General features: G+C 33.2%; 3 protein-coding genes across 5 annotated transcripts; 2 read left to right on the top strand and 1 right to left on the bottom strand.

Moving 5' to 3' along the window:
- Positions 1–2710: 2710 nt before the first annotated feature.
- On the bottom strand, positions 2711–5484 carry LOC114184111 (psbP-like protein 1, chloroplastic). Its single transcript, XM_028071358.1, has 7 exons — positions 5310–5484; positions 5141–5231; positions 3887–3967; positions 3660–3742; positions 3333–3527; positions 3116–3212; positions 2711–2980 (listed from the first exon to the last, which is right to left on the bottom strand). Exons 1-7 carry the CDS (start codon positions 5370–5372, stop codon positions 2877–2879), a joined length of 714 nt encoding a protein of 237 aa, XP_027927159.1. The 5' UTR covers positions 5373–5484; the 3' UTR covers positions 2711–2876.
- Positions 5485–7985: 2501 nt separating this feature from the next.
- Positions 7986–17955, top strand: LOC114183444 (ABC transporter B family member 20-like). 2 transcript variants are annotated; one of them, XM_028070464.1, is made up of 11 exons: positions 7986–8732; positions 11392–11446; positions 11554–11729; positions 11850–12050; positions 13207–13466; positions 13547–13857; positions 13959–14179; positions 14288–14628; positions 14900–15684; positions 15770–16011; positions 16233–17955. In XM_028070464.1, exons 1-11 carry the CDS (start codon positions 8346–8348, stop codon positions 17460–17462), a joined length of 4209 nt encoding a protein of 1402 aa, XP_027926265.1. In that variant the 5' UTR covers positions 7986–8345; the 3' UTR covers positions 17463–17955. The 2 variants fall into 2 exon arrangements, with proteins under 2 accessions (XP_027926265.1, XP_027926266.1); XM_028070465.1 differs by lacking the exon at positions 11392–11446 and having other exon boundaries at positions 8659–8732.
- A 919-nt stretch (positions 17956–18874) lies between these two features.
- On the top strand, positions 18875–20889 carry LOC114185812 (aquaporin TIP1-3). 2 transcript variants are annotated; one of them, XM_028073737.1, is made up of 4 exons: positions 18875–19137; positions 19256–19374; positions 19948–20198; positions 20298–20889. In XM_028073737.1, exons 2-4 carry the CDS (start codon positions 19329–19331, stop codon positions 20670–20672), a joined length of 672 nt encoding a protein of 223 aa, XP_027929538.1. In that variant the 5' UTR covers positions 18875–19137; positions 19256–19328; the 3' UTR covers positions 20673–20889. The 2 variants fall into 2 exon arrangements, with proteins under 2 accessions (XP_027929538.1, XP_027929537.1); XM_028073736.1 differs by lacking the exon at positions 18875–19137 and having other exon boundaries at positions 19146–19374.
- Positions 20890–23096: the final 2207 nt, after the last annotated feature.

Raw genomic sequence — 23096 nt, 5'->3', positions numbered from 1 at the left:
ACATCTGGATTCCACATCACATTTTCTGCCTCTCACTCACCTGTGTTCCTTTCAACAAAATGTGTTACATTATTCCTGTTAGAGTATGTGATCATATTCAAACAAGTTTAATTGTTGCTAATTCCTGTGTGATCATACTCACTCCCGTGTTAGTTTTTTTTTTTATTATTATTAAACAATTATTAGTGGAAAACAATTTATGACATTTTTATTAGAGGAATTCCAGACATAGTCAGGTGTCTGCCTTTTTTGGAATTTTGGTAGAGACCGTTACATGTCTGGCACAAAATATACAGAGGGTGAATCCAACAAATATGGGTTTTCTATGTTGTTGGATAACATCTCTTTGGAAGGTATCCATCGTTGCCCAGTAATATACTTTGTTATTATTTGAGCTACATCTGGATTCTACATTACAATTTCTGTCCTCACTAATCCATTTTTCTTTCAACGAAAGCATTATTCCTGCTGTTAGAATTTATGTTTGTGTTAATATTCAAACAAGTTTAATTATTGCAAGCTTCTGTTATTGCGTTTGAATACCGTTTTTAGTTTTTTTTTTCTTTGTTGCTAAACAATTAGAGTAAAACAATCTGACATTTTTGTACTTTGAATACCAGACATAGTCAGGTGTCTGCCTTGTTTGGAAATTTGGTAGAGACTGTTACATGTCTGGCACATAATATACTGTGGGTGAATCCAACAAATATGGGTTTTCTATGTTGTTGGATAACATCTCTTGGGAAGGTGTCCATCGTTGCCCAGTAATATACTTTGTTATTATTTGAGCTACATCTGGATTCCACATCACAATATAGCACACTATGAATTATTTACTAATATTAAATGGTTTTCTTGGAGTTCGAAATTTGGCTATGTGGGGCTCGAAATATGAGCATATGCAGTATTTTATTTTCTTGAAACACATCAGAATTCAGTTTTTTAAAAATCGAATTCTGAAATGGTTTTATTTGGTTTTAAATTTTTGTTTATTTTGTAAAAATTAAGTGAAAAACATAAGCCAAAAATGTTGTCAATTTGTAAAATAGAATTTTGAAAATGTATATTAATTTTGTTTTGAAATATTAATCAAAAGAAACGGAAAAATACTGCATTAGTTAATGACCTGTGGGCTTGTTTTGGATATTAGATTTTATTTTTGGTTTCTTCAAAAAGATGATTAGAAATACCAAGACATTAACTGACCTTAAAATCAGTGCTTGGAAATTCCTTCCATGTGAATGGGTGTACACGAAAACATATGCTGAAAATCATTCATGAAATTGTTAAATAGCCTAAACCATTTTGGTCCACTATAACAAAAGGAATGACGGTCAACGACACAGGGCATAATATAAGAAAAAGAAACAAATGACAGAAAAACATCTTTACCTAGAACTGAGCTACATTCGACTTATGGATCCAAAAGTCAAGAATAATTTTCTCTTCTTTTTTATCATTATCATTTTTTTTATCTTCAAAATTAAGATCAAATTTTTAGGAAATAATATAATTTAGAATTAGTAGTATGATGTAAAGAAAACAATGAAAAACAATATAAATTAAATTATCAATATAAACAGTATTTGAACATTCAAATAGCTCAAAACATCGTTTTATGGATGACATTAAATCCGTTAGTTATAAATTATCGTATTATAAGTATGAGTTGTCTATAACATGATAGTAAAATAATTATTTTATTGATGAGGTTAGATCTGTCAGTAATAAATTATTGTAATATAAATGAGTAGTCCTATAACATAATATCAAATTTTGCTCACTTCATTGCAATTTTCATGTTCTTCAACGTGTTCCACTTAGCTAAATGTTTTTCAATTACAACTTACAACTTAAGTAGCATTTTCAAATCAATAATATTACAAATATTTGTTGTTTCGTAGTATTTTGCAAACATACTCGTCAATGTATTGCCACGACAACAAACAAATTCTACCGTTATCACATCCTTAATCTTAATTAGTATTATATATAATATGAAATGATTGAAAGTAACAAAACAAACATACGTTTATAGATGATGGAATGAATGATAAATTAGCAAATTTTGTTTTTGTTGACCAATATATTTTTGTGTTGAGTAAACAATATTTCCGCTATAGTAAAGATAGTTAATGTTAAATGTATGTTTTCGTTGTATATATTCTAAACGCATTTTATGTCTATTGCATACCACTAAATATGTATTTATACTGTTAATATAATTAATTACAATAATCCATAAACTTTTAACAGCGTATTATATTCTAATATTTTCTTTCAGGAGCATATAACCAATTACAAATGTACTCAAAGAGTTGTGAATGTACAGCCAACTGATTTCTCCATTGAACACCTTTTCTTTTAACAATTCTATATCATCATTACCATTATAATATGTTATTATGTATCTCATTAAAGAATTTTTCATCTCGAAATTCTATTGCTTTGTGGTCCACATGAGTATTAACTGTCATTTATTTATTCTACTCTTTTTTGTGTTAAGTTTTGTTAATAAAAAAATATGTTAAGCAATGTATTTTTGGAATCGAAATTTTGAAATAAAATACAATGGGAACTTTCATTCCTATACTCATATCCTTGAGAAACTTCCTTTGCTTCGTACCAACCAATTATTTCCTTGGTAACTTTCAAAATGAGTTTTCTATAAGTTTGTGAAGAGGCAGAAAATGAGTACATCAATGTATGGTTGCTAGAAATTTCGGTGTATGCATTAGAATTACTTCTTGTACATGTATTTGGAGAAAGTTATCTTAAGCAAACAATGATTAAACTTGGGACTATAAAGCTCAAATAAACATTCTCGCTCAAGAGTTTAATATCTCTGATATGGTCGGAACAATAATCATCATTTTTCAAACATCGAAAATTTTGAATGACTCTATCACTGTGTGCAGTCTGTCTTTCATCTTTTCCCATCTTCTCTCGTTTGCTCCAGTTGTCAAGGTGTAAAATTTACCTGTAATTCACAATTAAAACATAAGTAAAAACACGGGTTTTTTACTAAGTTTTTTAGTATTTTATTAATCTAAAACCAAATGTTTGATTTTTTTTTTATAATGGAATTAAAATATTCAAAAGGGTCAAACCATACCATTGCCAATGGACACTGTGCTGAGAGCATGACGAGTATAGTTTGGAGCCTTAGCGATGAACTCAAACTGATAGTACTTTTTTCCTTCAACATCTTGCTGAAGCATTAGACATGTGAATAAAAGAACAAAATCAACAGATTAAATGCAGAGTCTAATCAAACATAAAAAGATAATGATTACAAACAAGGAAAAGAGATTTAATGTAAGACATCAAACCTCTTTTGCTTCTACAATCTTGGTTTTCTGGTTTGAAGGGGCCAAAACCTTTTTTATCAGAGTTTCAGCAACCTCTTGAGGGGACCCAAATTCTGTAATATCCTGTTTCCCAGTTGCTATCACATTTACACTCACACTCTCCAGTGGTTCAATGACATCTTTGAACACCTTATCTTGACCTTCAATTACTACTTCCTGCTCACTCCCCATGATAAAAAAGAGATGAAAAAGGTAACCTTAGCTTCCCTTTTAGCTTTGTATCAATACATAAACTTGATATAAAGTCACACTGATGCAGAGTGCAGACAGTGTTTAAACAATGCTCACCTGCCACCCAAAAGGGTAGAGAAATGAATATCCATCTTTCTTGTCCAAAACAGACAAAAATCCTTTCTTGTTTTCTGCAGCAACTGAGCCATATCAATGGCATATCCTCAGGGTGTCAGGCATCAATATTTAGGAAAGTCACAAGTGTCATAAACAGCATTTGTACCTTCCTGGTCAGGCACAATTCAGTAACATGGAAAACTTAACTGTTTAAAATGCAATCTTACAAGAGTTTGAGTGTTGGTTCATCAGAAAAACTAATGGGGCAGTAGTTCCAATGGCAATCACTTGGCGCCTTCCTTGTGTATCTGCCAAGGTAAGGCAAAGGATTAATAAAGAAACAAAAAATTGATATAGTGCCAGTTAATGATAGCAGTTTCAGTGTCAGATAAGAGTGTTGTTATATCCTCCTTCAAGTCTTCATAAAAAACAAAGTAAGAGGAAAAGAAAAACAATATGTACTACCATATGCATTTATTGTCTTATAAACATGAAAAAATTCAATATGTACTACCATACAAAGTAAGAGGATGTTGTAGGAGGATCTAGAATTGCTTTCACATAATCCTCTAAGTTGTTTACAACAGTTACATGGATTTGAAATCAAAACTGTTCAGTTTTCGGGGAAAATAATAAGTACAAATTTTCTACTTGTTTTTTTTTTTGTGGTGTCCTCTGCTTAACATTAAAACACAGTATTTTCAAAATCGTTTTAATATATTTTAAAATATCAAAATCAGTGTCCAACCATATAGTTTGAAGATATAACAGAGGAACAACATAGAAAAGCCTAGCAGAATCCAAATTCAAAAATAACATGTAATTAATTAATTAGTATTAGGACTTTTTGCGCCTCATGAAACCCCAGCTACAAGCTGCTTACTATTTTCACTCTTCAGTCTCAAGCATGCTTTGTTATGGTTAATAGCCAAAACAAGCTTTTAAGGAAAGAGAACCAAGTGCTTAAAATCCTTCTCCTCGGTCAGGACCTTCCGTAGGTAGTTCTTCCTAATTAAGAAACACTCAATCACTTGTGAAATCTCACCCTTAAAAAAGCTAGCTATGAAGTGGAGAACGATACACTTGAAGAACTACTAAGTATCTCAAATGATATCAGATCATAATACCCAAATACCAATCAAATTCATATACGGTTTACATTGTACTACTTGTGAGGGTTAATGTCTGATTTAGACAACAAGATTAACATTACACTGTGCATCTCCATGAGAAGCAAATTACCTACATTGATATACAGAAGCACGTTGGAAAATACCTATTCTTCCTTGGAGAATTTTGAAGCATCAAAGACAGGCAAGAAATCCTAAAATGCCAAACAAGCATACATACAGCACACAAATTCTTCTAAGCAAAATCACTGAGACACACTCCAATGTAAAAATACCTTCTCATATTCTTATAGCAAGACAATGGGAGCTGTGAATTGACCTTGAGCAGACCCAAAAGAAAAAAGAACGAACCTTGTGAAGTTAAAGAAGCAGAGGGTTCTTGGGAAGCTTTGACAGTGAAGGAAACGGTATCTCTTCGAGGAGAACGAGAAGTGGGAAGCTTCTGTGACAGACCCACATTTGAGAAGATCGAAAGGAATTAAATTTAGGAAGTGAAAGCATGAGTGTGATTTTGTATTACCTGAGGAAAAGAGTTGTGAAGAAGGGTTCGATGAATCGTTGGGGAATTCTGCAGGAACGTCATTGTTGTTGTGTGAGAAACTGCAGAGAAAATGAAACAAGAACAAGTGACTTGTGTTTGTTGTTGTGTTCTATGTGGTGGAAAACTCGCTTTTTCGGACTTTCACTTATCCATAACAATCTTCTCCCTCCTTACTATTTGCCCTCAGTCACATCTTCCATAAATATAAATAAATAAATATATATATATATATATATATATATATATATATATATATATATTACATACAAAAAATAACATCAATATTTTTTAGTAGTCAAATCTCTTAATTTGGACAATTAAACTAAAATAACTATTTTTTAAATTGACACACTAAATATCTACTCTAAAATAAGAAAAAAGTTAAATATGTTATGTTCCCGTGATTTTAATTAAAAATTTAAATTAGTTATTTTTCGAAATTTTGATTCAATTTAAAAGATATGCAAATTTAATTATTTTAATACTATTTTGTTAAATTTAGTTGACATTTCAAACATATTTCATGATAGTATTTAAGTTGTTTATGTATTTTATATATTTTTATTTCAATGTTAACTCAAATACTATTATGAAGCATGTTTAAAATGTCAAATAAACTTAACAAAATTTGGTTAAACGAACTAAATTCATATATTTTTAATGTTGAAATTCTGGATTGAGTCAATGTTTCGAAAAGAAACTAATTTCAATTTTCTTAAATGACTAAAATCATATATATATATATATATATATATATATATATATATATATATATATATATTAAAAGACAACAAAATGATAATTTAACGTATATTTTAGTGAGTGGTTTACCTTCTTCGATGGAATTTGGAAGCTTCTTTATTTTTTTATTTAGAAATGTATGATTCCAATATATGCATAGTAAAATGGTTGTATCTAACTTCTAATTCCAAATGTATCAATTGACCCAATAATGGTATGCATGGTCAAATTATGTACACTTTTTCTTTTGAATTCTCGTTCCTACCTTTGTGCATCACCATAAGACATTCCATTAAAATATTCTCTCATAACACGTAAATTTTGAATCTTATACAAATCATACAACATAAGAACAAAAAAAAAAAGAAATACTTTTCTACTTAGAAACATCAACAATCAAATAAAACACTAATTAAACGAGTTTATTGATATAACCCTGTACTTTTACATTGTTCATTAATTTAATTACATGGACCTATATATTGTGATAGTGGGTAGCTTTTGTATTGGGAAATGATGAATGTGACATGAATACACCAAATATAAGTAGTAAAAAAAGATTAGTGGAAGTGTGAAGGAATAGAGTATGTTAAATTTGTTGAAGTGGTTCCATCATTCATGAGCATAGCCTTCCAAATTTCAGAAAACTCTAAGAAGAAAATGGGTGACATTTGTGAGTGTCTCATCTATGAATTGCCCTAATAATTAGTAACAAAAAAGTGAAGAGTGCTTCATATGTATATACTTTTGTTCATTATATAAGAATGTAGAAATTTCTATAATCATAATCTTTTCAATATATTTATTTGAAGGATGTAAGTTATATCAATATGGTCAATTAATAATTTACAACAATTTTCATATTTAACCCGACTAAATTTATAAAAAAAAACATGAATTTAATAACTATATAATGTTGCAAATATATGTGTGGTCTACATTATTTTAATATTTTAAATAATCTATTATTGATCTTGTAATTCATGATTATCTTTCTAATAAGTAAAATAAAGATTCACTATTTGCTCTTTTCTATTTTTTTTGTTTGTTTTTGCGAATTTAAATAGATTAAAAAAATTATGATTAAATATATTTTTGATCCCTTAAGTTTCAGTAAATTTTGAAATTAGTCTCTTTTCAAAATATTTGACCAATTTAGTCCTTTATCTTTAAAAATGTGTGAATTTAATTCTTTTAACCAAATTTTGTTAAATTTATCTGTTTTGAGCGCATTTTATGTTAGCATTTGAATTGTTTACTCCGTTTGACACATTTTCGCTTCAATGTTAATTCAAACATTATCATAAAATGCGTTTAAAATATCAAATAAACTTAATAAAATTTGATAAGAATGACTAAATTTTCGCATTTCTAGAAGATGAAGAACTAAATTGATATAAAATTAATAAAAAAGACAAATTTTAAAATTCACTATAAAAATTTTAAAATTCACTATAAAAACTTGAAGGAAAAAAACATATTTAAACTAAAAAATATATTTAACCCAAAAAAAATTAATATACCATTAGTAATAATGATGAGCAAGTTTTTCAACTTGGTTAATTAATAATAAACTGTCAACTTAACTGCTTAAAATCATTAAAAAAAGACGTTAATAATGAATTTAAAGTTAAAACATATAAATTAAATATGTCCGCGCTCCTTCATTGGGCACACCAGCACTGACACGTGTCAATTCTAACGACTCTCACTAGAGGATCGTAACGTAATTTCACAAAAACAAAAACACGATGCATCATTATAGAGTGTGACTTTACGAAAACACCCTTCACCGTTCTTCCAGGTTTGCATGCATGCCTTTGTCGCCACAGCGCACTCTCACTGTATTTCTGTCCCTAAAAAGCATAAACCCATAAACAAAAAAATAAATAATTAAGCTTATGTTAATAAATCGTCATAAAATAGGAAAATACGTTAAAGCACATCGACGCCGGCGTTTGACCGTTAAACCTATCCAAACTGAAATAACTCTCTCAAACTCGGAGAAGAAGAAAACGGGAGAGGGTTCACGAATTTCGCGTGCTGCTTCGGCCGACGTTTGTTTCTCCTCTTCGAACTCCGTTTCCGCCCTGAGGGGCCGTAAAAAGAGACGGCGACGGCGGTGCCGGCGAAGGCCAGGACGACGTCGTTCGCCGGAAGAGGAAAATAACGGGACGCGGATATAACCCAGGGGTTTTCAATTTTTTAGTGGATCTGCTAAATTCAGAGTTTTCGTTCGTAGAGTGTTTTCGTTGAGAGAGTGTGCGAGAAGAGATGATGATATCAAGGGGATTGTTCGGTTGGTCCCCGCCGCACGTGCAACCGCTCACGCCGGTTTCGGAGGTCTCGGAGCCGCCGGAGTCGCCGTCGCCGTACCTGGACCCCGGCGCCGAGACTTCTGCCTCGCAGCAGGTGGAGGTGGAGGAGGAAATGGAGGAGCCGGAGGAGATCGAACCGCCGCCCGGGGCGGTTCCTTTTTCGCAGCTCTTCGCATGCGCCGACCGCTTCGATTGGTTCCTCATGACCGTCGGCTCCCTTGCCGCTGCGGCTCATGGCACCGCGCTCGTCGTTTACTTGCACTATTTCGCGAAGATCATCCACGTGCTGCGGATGGATTCTGAGCTCGGCACGTCACACGAGCAGTTTAACAGGTTCACCGAGGTTAGATTGTGATTTTCGTGCGCAAACCCTACCTTTCTCCTTTTATGTTTTTTGCCCCTTTGTTTAAGGCTCAGGCAATGTTTTGCTGTTGAGATGTAGTTGAAAGCTTTATTTATCGAATTTACTGACTAGCTTTGTTACAATTAGACTTGGCTGGGTTGGTGATGATCGGTAATATAAGACTTAGTTTTATGTCCTGATCGTTCGATTTGGTTCACTTGGCTAGTTGGTGACTTGCGAAGTTATTGTTAGGGTTTAAGCTATGCATATCAAAATGTGTCTTCTTTTTGGTTGTTCGTTTAATCTTGTTATCTTCGGTTTGATGTCTAGAACTAAATTGGTCAATAGGTGGTAACTTCCGCGGGTAGAAAATTGGAGAGTTTCTCTAATCACGTTCTCTGAATCAATTGGCCCCTGCTGCTAATTGATTGGACTATGAAGAGTTCAAGAAAAATGTTTAGTTATGATGATTTTGTCATGTGGCGTTGTCTGGTTTTGAAAACTCATTACTTTCGCGGGCCGATCATTGCACTTTCGGTTTCATAATTGCTTCTCTTGTATTGGTGCAATGTTGTGTAGACCTGTTCTTGTCGTATAAAATGATAAAGGTAGATTGTAGATTGCGCTAGTTATTTTGTTGTATCAGCTCTGTCCATAACAGTTTGTCATAAATAATTTCATTACTTTAGCAACTTGTAGTTGGTTCAACTCAATGGTTGATACAAGAGTGAGTCTCTCTTGGGTACTTGAGTCACGGAGCTAGGTATTTAAACCGTGTATGCGACTGAGCTTTTGGAAGTGGGTTCTCTTCTCTATTCCGTACTAAAACTAATTGCTTGGAATGCATTGCAAGCTTACAACGTTTCTGATCTCTAAAACTATGGTGTATTGAAGTTCGGGAAAACTTTGAAATTTCATAGAGGATATGTTGAAAGACCCACAATTCTCAGAAAATAGGAAGAGATATTAATTTTCTGTCTGATTGCTGTGGAAATTAACTATGGTAAGAGGGCTTTGTAGTTGATATCTTTTGGGGAAAATTCAGACAGTCAATAATTTAGAATCTTGTTGGATTGTTTTGTGTTGTTGTCTGCCAATCAAAATAAATCTGGGTAGAGTATAAAATTAAAGAAAGCATGATCATGTACTGGAGAAGCCTAACCATCACACTTCACTCCTAGGGTTTTAATTCATTACGTGAGGGCACTCTTGGATGGAATTTTCTGCCGTAATTTATGAAGCTGATCATTTTATTGAGAAAGCATAAAATGTTATAACTTTTTAAATAGGCCCCTTGTACTATAACTCATCCTCCATAGGTAAAAGAATAAAGTATCCTTCAAGGCCCCTTGTACTATGTCAAAAAAATATCATAACAAGACCATATTTCTGCTAAATGACACAAGCCAATTCAACCCAAAATCATGAAATGAAAATTACAGCATCTCATTGGGCTGAAAATGTTTGAAGTTTCATTCCCAGATATGGTGGTTATAATCTTCTACACTTTACGTGTAATTTGTCTTTTGCCCAGTTTTTTTTTTTGTAAAGTAGGTTATAATTTTATTCCTCCTTGTCAAGAATATATAGTGAAAACAGGTAGGAAATATTAGGAAGAGGCTAATATACTGAACAAAAGTCGTTGTAGTTACCTTTTTTATTATCTGATTCAGATACATTATCTTTTAGCACCTTATACATTCCGTACAAAAGCCCATATTCCTTCTGCCCTGTTGCCCAATTTTTTTTTTTGTAAAGTAGGTTATAATTTTGTTCCTCCTTGTCAAGAATATATAGTGAAAACAGGTAGGAAATATTAGGAAGAGGCTAATATACTGAACAAAAGTCGTTGTAGTTACCTTTTTTATTATCTGATTCAGATACATTATCTTTTAGCACCTTATACATTCCGTACAAAAGCCCATATTCCTTCTGCCCTGTTGCCCAATTTTTTTTTTGTAAAGTAGGTTATAATTTTGTTCCTCCTTGTCAAGAATATATAGTGAAAACAGGTAGGAAATATTAGGAAGAGGCTAATATACTGAACAAAAGTCGTTGTAGTTACCTTTTTTATTATCTGATTCAGATACATTATCTTTTAGCACCTTATACATTCCGTACAAAAGCCCATATTCCTTCTGCCCTGTTGGCCTTCAGACAATAGATATATTATCTGAGTTTTGGTGGTGCTCGCTATTGGGTGCTTTATGCTCTAGCAACATTTACCAGGTTCTTGTGCACAAGTAGCCTTAAAAGCTAGATATATATAACTCCTAGTAATCTGGTATTCTTATGTTGTAAGTAAAGCTTCAAAATATATTCTATTTGTCTTTGGGCTTTTAAGCTCCTGGAGGAGAGAGTGTAATGCTTTTTCCATGCAATTGATTTGGTTTTTCAACTATTTGGCGGGCCTTTAATATAGAAGAGATGGGTGAAAGTCAGGGGAACATACTTTTCCTCTTCATAATGAGCATGCTGAAGTTCTACTTCATTTTCTATTGCTATCGTGGTTTATCTCAACTTTTTAAAATTTTGTTATTTGAAATTTTGAAATGAGAAAACTTTTTAGGGGAGAAATTTTCTTCGGTTTTCCACAAGGCATTCGGTTTGTGAATCAGTGGACTTCTGCTAACTTAGCTTCTTCTTTTTTACTTCGCAGCTTGCTTTAACCATTGTTTATATTGCTGCGGGAGTTTTTGTTGCTGGTTGGATTGGTAAAGTTAAATGTTTAATGAAATTTTCATCATGGGAAATGTGTTTTATGAGATGTTGCATTTTAAGTCTTGTGCTATTCTAATGCTCTCCCCCTCCTGTGAAATAGAGGTTTCGTGTTGGATCTTGACGGGAGAACGGCAGACTGCTGTCATCAGGTCAAATTATGTTCAAGTACTGCTTAATCAAGATATGAGTTTTTTTGATACTTATGGGAACAATGGAGACATTGTGAGTCAAGTATTGAGTGATGTGTTGCTTATCCAGTCTGCTCTTAGTGAAAAAGTATGTCTTGTTCTAATCATGTGTATCAATTACTTCCTTTATAAAAAATTAGCTTCTCTGCAGTTAATATCTCTGGACATATGTCTTGTATAATATATTTGCACGCTTTTGATGACACAGGTTGGAAATTATATTCATAATATGGCCACATTCTTCAGTGGTCTTGTCATTGGCATTATCAATTGTTGGCAGATTGCTTTGTTAACATTAGGAACAGGTCCATTTATTGTTGCTGCTGGAGGAATATCAAACATATTCCTCCATAGGCTAGCAGAGAATATCCAAGATGCATATGCTGAAGCAGCTGGCATTGCTGAACAGGTTGTTTATTGTTGAAATTTTAATTTTATTACATTGACCTAAGTACTTTCATCTTTTCTTTTCCCATGTGTATGCATGAGATAGGCATATGGATGGTTTTAAGATTCGTATAGTATTCTTTGTCAAATTTTCAATGAGACCACCTTATCTATTTAAAATAACACCAGTACTTCCGAATTTTAAAGCTGACATGTGGAATGGTTCAACCTTAAGGCTTTCACTTCTTTTGATGGTATTGCATATTCATTTGTTTCTGTTGGCGCCTTCTTTAATTGTATATCATATTCGGTCTTCATTTTTTTTAGCTCAATTTGGACTATTGGGAATGCAGCCTTCATTTCATAAGGTGGTTTGTTCTAGATTCTCAAACTTCCATGCAAATGAAATTGTAAATGGTGGTTCAAAAGAATGCTTTGTGCTTGTAGCTATTTCTGAAATTGAAAAAGAGCTATGTATTTGTTTCAATTTATATGTTGCCAATTTTTCCTTCTTGAGTTGCCATGTTGGAATTTTAAGGTGAAAATATGAGATCCTGTTCCTTTGGCATGATAATCCTTCGGGTATTTAGTTCAAAATTTCTGATTGACTTTCTAGCTTACATTTTAAACTACAAGAGTCTTATTGCTTCGGGTTGTTTTTGGGTAGGACAAATGACTCTCACTTTAGTAACTGAATGGAATCTCCCTCTTTCCTTTGGGTATTTAGTGCAGAATTTCTGACTGACATTCTAGCTTACACTTTTAACTACAAGTCTTACTGATTCAGATTTTTTTTTTTGTGGGATAAATAACTCCCACTTTAGTAAATTAATGGAATCTCTCTTATGTTACGATTTTACATTTTGAATTAATGGAATTTCTGACTGACATTCTAGCTTACATTTTTAACTACAAGTCTTACTGATTCAGATTCTTTTTTTGTGGGATAAATAACTCCCACTTTAGTAACCTATTTACATTTTACATCTCATATTATTCCATGTGAAACAGTTTGAAGTTGTAAAAATGAATGATTGCTTTGTTTTGTTAATAACATCAGAAATGCTTTAGTTTTATCTTTATTTTTCTTTAATATTTGAATATGAAGTGGTACATTAAGAATGATGAAGTGTTTTAGTGCCACCAACTCTCAATATAAATAATTTATTGTGTTGCAGGCAGTTTCCTATATAAGGACATTGTATGCATTTACAAATGAAACTTTGGCTAAGTATTCATATGCAACATCATTGCAAGCTACTCTTAGATATGGTATATTAATAAGTCTTGTTCAAGGTCTTGGTCTTGGATTTACATATGGTCTAGCAATATGTTCTTGTGCGTTACAACTCTGGGTTGGAAGATTCTTGATTATTCATGGAAAAGCGCATGGTGGTGAAATTATAACAGCTCTTTTTGCTGTTATTCTAAGTGGCCTGTAAGTATCAATCCCACCCAATACATATAATTTCATTATATGTTAATTTATTTTACTTAAAATTTGTTAATTTTACTCAGGGGATTGAATCAAGCAGCTACAAATTTCTACTCATTTGATCAGGGACGAATAGCTGCTTATAGATTGTTTGAGATGATAAGTCGATCACCCTCATCTGTTAATCATGATGGCACTGCCCCGGATTCAGTGCAAGGAAATATTGAATTTCGGAATGTTTATTTCAGCTATCTGTCTCGTCCTGAAATCCCTATCTTGAGTGGATTTTATCTCACCGTGCCTGCTAAGAAAGCCGTAGCACTTGTTGGCAGAAATGGCTCTGGAAAAAGTAGTATTATTCCACTCATGGAGCGTTTTTATGATCCCACATTAGGTAAAATTTCTCCAACTGTACAGTATGATTTTGTTATTGCATTCAAAGTGCTGTTTTGGTCGTTTACAGATTTGTACTGTTTTTGTCAATCTGTGATTCAGGAGAAGTTCTTTTAGATGGTGAGAACATCAAGAATTTGAAACTGGAATGGTTGAGGAGCCAAATAGGATTAGTCACCCAGGAGCCTGCTTTACTCAGTTTGAGTATAAGAGACAATATTGCTTATGGTAGGGATGCTTCCATGGATCAAATTGAAGAGGCAGCTAAAATAGCTCAAGCACATACGTTTATCAGCTCATTAGAGAAAGGTTATGACACACAGGTAAAGGTTGGGTTGCTTTATCATGTTTTCTTTAGGATGGTGTTTTTAACTGTTTCCTTAAAGTGGCAGTCAGGTTTTAATTCCCAAAACTGAGCTTCTGGCTTTCAGGTTGGCAGGGCTGGTCTGGCTCTGACCGAAGAGCAGAAAATAAAACTTTCTATTGCAAGAGCTGTGCTTCTAAATCCATCAATTCTTCTGCTTGACGAGGTTACTGGTGGACTTGATTTTGAGGCTGAGAGGGCTGTTCAGGGGGCTCTGGATTTGCTTATGTTGGGACGCTCTACACTAATAATTGCTCGCAGGCTTAGTCTCATAAGGAATGCTGACTATATAGCTGTTATGGAGGAAGGTCAGCTTGTTGAAATGGGTACTCATGATGAATTATTAACCCTGAATGGCTTATATGCAGAGCTTCTTCGATGTGAAGAGGCAACCAAACTTCCCAAGAGGTCTCTTGAACAAATCACACTTATTCCTTCACCATGCATTATTGTTTGTCTACTCATAATATAACATGGATCTCTTAAAATATTGGGAGCGATGATGGACGTGGATCAATATTTTGTTTAGAGAATTATTTCTTAGAATAATGAACTAATAATATTGACACTTTTTTTAGTGCATTCAAATTTCCATTGACTACAGCATAAACATTTTTTATTGGAATAATGTTGAACATTTCCATACTGGCATTTTCATGGATTTACTCTTTATCACCAGGATGCCTGTTCGAAACTACAAGGAAACTGCGGGCTTCCAAATTGAAAAGGATTCTTCAAGTCATAGCTTAAAAGAATCATCATCTCCTAAAATGACTAAGTCACCCTCTCTTCAAAGAATGTCTAATGTATCCCGACCTTCAGATGGCACCTATAACTTGCAAGAATCACCAAAAGTCTGGAGCCCACCACCTGAGCACATGGTGGAAAATGGACAGCTATTGGATGCAGCAGACAAGGAGCCATCAATAAGAAGGCAGGATAGTTTTGAAATGAGACTTCCCGAGCTACCAAAGATTGATGTTCAGACTCTGCAGAGACAAAAGTCAAATGAATCTGATCCTGAATCTCCAGTTTCACCTCTTTTAACATCTGATCCTAAAAGTGAACGCTCCCATTCACAGACTTTTAGTAGACTACATAGTCATTCTGATGATGTTTCAGTTAAATTGAGAGAAACAAAGGGTGTGCGACACCAAAAGCCCCCACCACTGCGGAAACTGGCTGAGCTTAGTTTTGCTGAATGGCTTTATGCTGTGTTAGGAAGCATAGGAGCTGCAATCTTTGGCTCTTTCAACCCCCTTCTTGCTTATGTTATTGGTCTTGTGGTGACAGCTTACTATAGAATTGATGACACCCGTCACCTGGAACGGGAAGTAGACAAGTGGTGCTTGATCATTGCTTGCATGGGTATTGTGACGGTAGTTGCCAACTTTTTACAGCATTTCTACTTTGGTATTATGGGTGAGAAAATGACGGAAAGAGTTAGGAGAATGATGTTCTCAGGTTCATAACTACTTTTCTGCAGTGTATTTCTTTCAAAAGATGTGTGATTTTGAACATTACATAACCTGTTTCTATGATACCGCAGCCATGCTTCGCAATGAAGTGGGATGGTTTGATGGTGAGGAGAACAGTGCTGACAATTTGTCCATGCGATTGGCCAATGATGCTACTTTTGTGCGAGCTGCTTTTAGCAACAGACTTTCCATATTTATACAGGACAGTGCTGCAGTTATTGTTGGTCTTCTTATTGGGGCTTTGCTGCACTGGCGATTAGCACTAGTGGCTTTTGCAACCCTTCCAATTCTCTGTGTTTCTGCCATTGCCCAGGTTTGCACCAGCTGAAATATAACTATTTTTAAAATGGGCGTTATGAAATTGATGAACCTGTTCTAGACCAATGAGATCTGTGATATACAACGTGAATTTGCTTTCTCAATCTTTTAATTGTATGAACTGATGAATGACTTTCTAAGAAAAATAGGAGTCCGGTCAATTTACTTAATCTTTGCACGAAACTCATTGAATGCAGTCTGTTTGTACTATTGCAGAAATTTTGGCTTGCTGGATTTTCAAGAGGTATCCAGGAAATGCACAGAAAGGCATCTTTGGTCCTTGAAGATGCGGTTAGGAACATTTACACTGTGGTTGCTTTCTGTGCTGGTAATAAGGTAATGGAGCTCTATAGGCTGCAATTGAAGAAAATATTTAAGCAGAGCTTTCTACATGGGATGGCAATTGGTTTTGCATTTGGCTTTTCACAATTTCTACTTTTTGCCTGTAATGCCCTGCTACTTTGGTACACTGCCATATGTATAAAGCGAGGTTACATGGATCCACCCACTGCACTCAAAGAGTACATGGTTTTCTCATTTGCAACATTTGCACTTGTGGAGCCTTTTGGATTGGCTCCGTACATACTAAAACGACGAAAATCCCTCATATCGGTGTTTGAAATTATAGACCGTGTTCCTAAAATTGATCCTGATGATGGCTCAGCATTGAAGCCACCCAATGTATATGGAAGCATTGAGTTAAAAAATGTTGATTTCTGTTACCCATCTCGTCCTGAAGTGTTGGTATTGAGCAATTTTAGCCTCAAAGTCAACGGGGGCCAAACGGTTGCAGTTGTGGGAGTTTCAGGATCAGGAAAGAGCACTATAATATCTTTGATTGAGAGATTTTATGATCCAGTTGCAGGCCAAGTTTTCCTGGATGGTAGGGATTTAAAGCTATATAACTTGAGATGGTTGAGGAGCCACCTTGGTCTTGTTCAGCAGGAACCTATTATCTTTTCAACAACCATAAGGGAAAACATTCTATATGCAAGGCATAATGCCACTGAAGCGGAGATGAAAGAGGCTGCAAGAATAGCAAATGCCCATCATTTCATTAGCAGCTTGCCTCACGGTTATGACACTCATATAGGGATGAGAGGCGTTGACTTAACCCCAGGACAGAAACAGAGAATTGCAATTGCTAGGGTAGTGCTGAAAAATGCCCCTATCTTATTGTTGGATGAAGCCAGTTCATCAATTGAATCCGAGTCAAGCCGAGTGGTGCAAGAGGCTCTAGACACACTAATAATGGGAAACAAGACTACCATTTTAATAGCACACAGGGCTGCAATGATGAGGCATGTGGACAATATTGTAGTGCTTAATGGCGGACGGATAGTGGAGGAAGGCAGTCATGATTCATTGGTTGCAAAGAACGGTTTGTATGTCCGCTTGATGCAACCTCATTTTGGTAAGACCTTGCGTCAGCATCGACTTGTTTAGAATATGGGAGTATGTGATGTGAGTAATTGCTACAAATGTTTGTTCACGACCTCTCTACCTGAAGGGTTTTCCCAACAACGTGAATGACGACATGGCAATGATTGCATCACTAGGCATAGGAATTGAATACTTTAGGACAAATAGATGATGTGTAGGAAGAAGTTAAATATAGGATTTTGGAGTTTGGTCGGTTTGGTTGAATTCTTTTGAAAGCAAGCAGCTTAGACTGGGTGTTATCCATTCCTGGTATTGATTTGTTTCTCAAGAGAGAGTGGAATCAACACTAATTCTTCTGAGGTCAGGCAACTCTTTTACTGCTCTTCCTTTTCACTCTCCCTAGCTCCACCGTGGATTGTGAACTTATTCATAACTCTAATTTTCTTTTTTCTTTTTCGATTTCTCATAATTGTAGAAAATTCAGATCCAAGAGCTGTAACCTCTGTATATATAATATATAGCAATAGTTTGGAAGGCATTCCTTTTGCTGCTTGAATCCTCAGTGTTTTTCCCTCGTTAATATTCTTGCTCTTTTTATAACATTCATTTTTTAAACCCTCTTTTACTTGTATAAAGATCGGAAGATATTCTGTGCACTTGTGCTTCGTGTCCAATCTTTATTTTTTTTTCTTTAATTCTGGGTACTATATCAAAATTCTTTCACTGTAAATGTTTACTTTTGAAGGAGGTAAGAATAAATACCGCGAGCAACTTTTTAAGCAATGATATTCTTAGTGGATTGAAAAATTATAAATAATAACGACCACGTCTTCTAAAATATTTTTTTTCCGTCCTTCCACTCTATGAGAAAAGTACTTCTATAGTTACAAATAAATATAAAAGACTAAAATGTCTAAAACAACTCACTTTTTTTAAAGATCCATAAATTATTTTCCTTTTCTTAAAATCAATTATACTTATCATAGAAATTATTATAAGAACACAAAATTAGCCTAATACAGGTGTTGAATGAAGTTGTGTTTTTGATGTCGTTTCTGTAGGTATTTAATGTAATTTTGGGTAAATAAGGTGTTATTGTTTTAAGGTAAAATCAAACTTGGTCTACAAACTTGATTGTGTAAAAGTACCATATTTTCTTAACCTGTAAAAGAAGATGGTAAACTACTTCACAGAAAAAATAAATCATCTTCTTCACTTATCTATGGAAATTTTTTTTTTTTTTTCAAACCAGATGCACAACTTTTTTGACAAATCGCTTTTAGAGATATTTTAGTTATTAACAAAGTTAACTAAAAGAGACTTAAGCATAAAATGGTAGATGTAAAATGTATATAAAAATTTATTAGGTGTCAAAATAATAGTATCAAATATATTAACATGTGTGGCTAATTGTTTGGCAATTAAACTCAGATCTTACTGCATTGTGTATCTAAATAAAGATGATTACTATATATTCTTAGACACACAAATAACAACCTATTTTGGCCAACCGCTACTTTCGCTGATGCTGCAAATGTTAGAAGCAGAAGCTTTTGCAAGAATCCTTTGATCTCAGATTTCACCAACATCACATAACAGCCACACACTTGGCCAAATTATCACTCCATGAGGACTCAACTTCTTAGTCCTTACAAGCTGCAAGCTTTATTGCATCGTGTCGCTGACCTTTTCCTTGGCCGTTAATTTTGGTGTTCATAGTGCGAATATAACTCTCACGGTTAGTCCTCATTCACAACCAAATTGTATAGAAATGAAAATTCAGAAACACGTTAAGTTTTGTTCTGTTTGTTGAGGTTCTGATTCCTGAGCTACCCAATAATAATGGCAATGTATAGAATTGCAATTGGGTCCCCTGCAGAGGCTGGCCAACCTGATGCAATTAGAGCAGCATTTGCAGAATTTTTCTCCATGATCATTTTCGTTTTTGTTGGGGAAGGATCTGGCATGGCTTACAGTGAGCACTCCAAAAAGTTATCTTAGTCCCATTTAAAGTTACATTGCATTTCAGAATAATTTAGTGTAAATTTTAAGTGTTCAACACACTGACCCTATAATTTAATTGAGACTTTAGTGTAAAGTTTGTCAGATATTGTATTGGATCTTCCTCTACATTCTTATATGTTCTACAATCATTATGTGTTTGTGGTTTTGCTTCAATCAATCTTAAATGACATAAAACCTAGCTTTTTTATTTAATTCATAAGAAAGAATAATAAAGTTAGATTAAATTACTAATCGCACAAAGATCGATGATCATGCAATAATTTCTCCCTATCAAGGTTCTTACTTCTCTTAAGTAATAGAAAACTTTAAGACAAAGTGGTAGCACTCACAATCACACATAAACACATGTAGTAGTTCTACACTTCCATTCTGAATAATGCTAGCTAAATAACATTTGAAAACTGTTAAACCAGAGTTGAAATTTTCAACAAGAGTTTCAATTGTCATGTGTTCTATTTTAGTGTTGTTTAGGCTCAACAATGTGAGGATTTTGAGTGTAGCTGTTGATTGGCTATTTTGATAGGCAAGCTTACCAACAATGGACCTGCAACACCTACTGGTCTAATAGTTGCATCACTGTCTCATGCATTTGGGCTTTTTGTGGCTGTTTCTGTTGGGGCAAACCATTCTGGTGGTCATGTGAACCCTGCAGTCACATTTGGTGCCTTTATAGGAGGAAACATAACCCTGCTGAGAAGTATTCTGTATTGGATTGCACAGTTACTTGGTTCAGTTATTGCATGCATTCTTCTCAAGTCTGCAACTGGTGGAATGGTAACCCTTTAACCCTTTAATCCTTTCATCTTTCTTCAGCTTTAACCTTTTGCACTCATTTCATGGTTGAAACTCTTACTTGTAACTTGTACATTGCAGGAAACATCAGGCTTTTCTCTGTCCCCTGGTGTGTCTGTGTGGAATGCATTGATTTTTGAAGTTGTGATGACTTTTGGTTTGGTATACACAGTTTATGCAACAGCAGTGGATCCAAAGAAAGGGAATGTGGGAATTGTTGCTCCTATTGCAATTGGTTTGATTGTGGGAGCCAATATCTTAGTTGGTGGTGCTTTTGATGGTGCATCAATGAACCCAGCTGTGTCCTTTGGCCCTGCTGTGGTTACATGGCAATGGACTCATCACTGGGTCTATTGGGCTGGACCATTCATTGGTGCAGCCATTGCTGCAATTATCTATGATAACATCTTCATTGGTGATGATGGTCATGAACCTCTTTCAAGCAGTGACTTCTAGAGTTTGCTTTCTGATAAATGTTAATGTGTTCTTGTGTTGTTCTTCATATTGAGGAGTGAATAAAATTGCTGAAGGTTTAAGAATTAAAAGGATTCTTAGTACTCTATTTTTCTGTTGTAGGAATTAAGATTTCTCTTTTTCTGGTGTTGTAGAGATGAACAAGGAATTTTTAGATGTAATATTTACTGTTAGACCAATGAGTTGCAGTCATTTTTAACTTTTCTCTGCTGTTATTCTCTTTAATAGGGGTAATGTAATGAATTATAATGTTAAACCATGAATTCACTTTGCTCATTAATGTGATATATTTTAAATCGCATGTTCTATAAGAAAAAATAAAAAATAAAAAATCAAATAAATATAGGAAAGCATAAAAGTAAAATAAAATTTGAGTTTCCTTTTACTTTTTGTAAAGAAAAATAAGGGAAATAATACAAAAAAAAAAACACTAAAGAATAAAATATGAGAGGAATATTCTCAACTAAGAACAATATGGAAAGTTGGGAAAGATATATGAAATAAAAGAAATATAAAATAGTAACAATTAATGAGTAATAATATGAAACAAATAAATTTTAGAAATATTGAAAAATTGTGTTTAATTGAGTTATCATACTTTTGAAATTATGGTATAAAATTTATATTATTTTGTAAGTATATTATTGCTGGGGTTTTATAGATAATAAACTTAAAAGGTTACCACTTCTTATTTATGAGTTTTCTTTGTAAGAGATGTGATATCACCTTTGATATAAGTATAAAAATTTAATGTTTGTGAATTATTTTTATTTAAATTAACATATTACTTTTGAGCTATTTGATGAAATTAAATTAAAAATACCATAACATAGTTATAACCGATAGTCTCGTATGATTTAGGAATCTAAACTAAACATAGTTTCCATACTTTTAAGTATTGTATATTTTATATAATATTTTAATTTAAAAATTTATAACATGATTTTAAACTATTATTATGAGTGAAACATATGTGATTTTCATTTATGCCATAAACAAAAAACTATGAACAACTTTTTTTCATATATATGTATTATACATAGGTTAAGTAAATCTCTATCAGATTCATGTTTCACTTTGTTTACAGTCTTTATTCAATTTCTTTTGATCTATTTAATTTTACAGATTTAAGAAACATGTAAGAATGTACTTAAAAACTATTTTAAAATTCACTAAATAATAAAATCAAATTTATAGGATAGAAAATTAAAGTCCACATAAACAGATATGAAACCATTATTTTTATGACTAAGAGTTTTGCAACTCATAAATTTTCCAAGTTTTTCATAGAAAGAAGTGTCGTGTGAAGAGAGATTTCTTCCCACACATCATTCTCTTTTCAATACCTAAATACTTTACAACTATTTATTTTGTTTAGGTCCACACCTATGTTATGCATTAATCACTCACATTTAATACTTTTGTACTTACATCTTTATAAAATTCAACTTGTAACACTTATTTTGGCTTTAATTTATCTAACTCTTTAAATGTGTGAAAACGAATTATGCTAAAAACTTTAGATTAATGGACAAGAATTAATGAACATTGAGGCATTCTAGAAGAAACCAATTCCAAGAGGAGCACGAAATCCTCAGAGTATGTTACTTCCATCAGCAATGTTGTTTTTTCTTGACTTTACCTCAAAATCTGTTTTTTTTTTTTTACCTAGTCCTTGTAATAGAAACGGTCCTAGTTAGGTTTTCTCCATTCAAAATCTCAATGGTAAGAGAAAAACGAAATAATAAAAATGTAATGGGTCCATTGTCCATAGCCACAAGCTTTTCCCCAATTCAAATCATCAAGTTATAAGAAAGCTTCACCCTTTGAAAGATCTCGAGCTAAATTGTTACAAGTTTAATTTTTCCATTTTAGAAGCTACTCGTTTGATTGGAGACAAATCTTTTCATTTTTTTTAGGTACCACGGAATCATAACTTAATAAATATACTTTAATAGTTTAATTAGTAATTTGATATCTATATTTAAGCTTTTATATTTACTTTTTAGTCAATTGAATTCTTATTTTTTTTAAAAATTCAATTGAGTTGGTTATTTTGTAAAAAGAATTTAATTAGGTTTTTATGTTAAATTCACGTTAATTTTGTTTGAAAATATCACATGGTAAAATTTAAATTTATCATATGTCAAAATTTTAGTCATTTTTTATTTTGAAGGTGTCATGTGTCAACATTAGAGAAGTTTTAAAATATAATATAATCTAGATTTTAATACAAGAAAAATTTTGATTTTAACATATAATACTTCCAAAACCAATTGAATCAAGTCATAAGTATTTTTAAAAGATATAAACTCAATTGAGTTAAAAGCAAATATAAAAACAAAATCGAATTAAAGACTTGAATATAACACCAAATGACTGATTAAGTTTTTTTTAATAATTTTG

The sequence above is a fragment of the Vigna unguiculata genome, chromosome 5, assembly GCF_004118075.2.
Source record: "Vigna unguiculata cultivar IT97K-499-35 chromosome 5, ASM411807v1, whole genome shotgun sequence".
Taxonomy (NCBI): Eukaryota; Viridiplantae; Streptophyta; class Magnoliopsida; order Fabales; family Fabaceae; genus Vigna; species Vigna unguiculata.
This window is presented reverse-complemented; position numbering and strand designations above follow the sequence as displayed.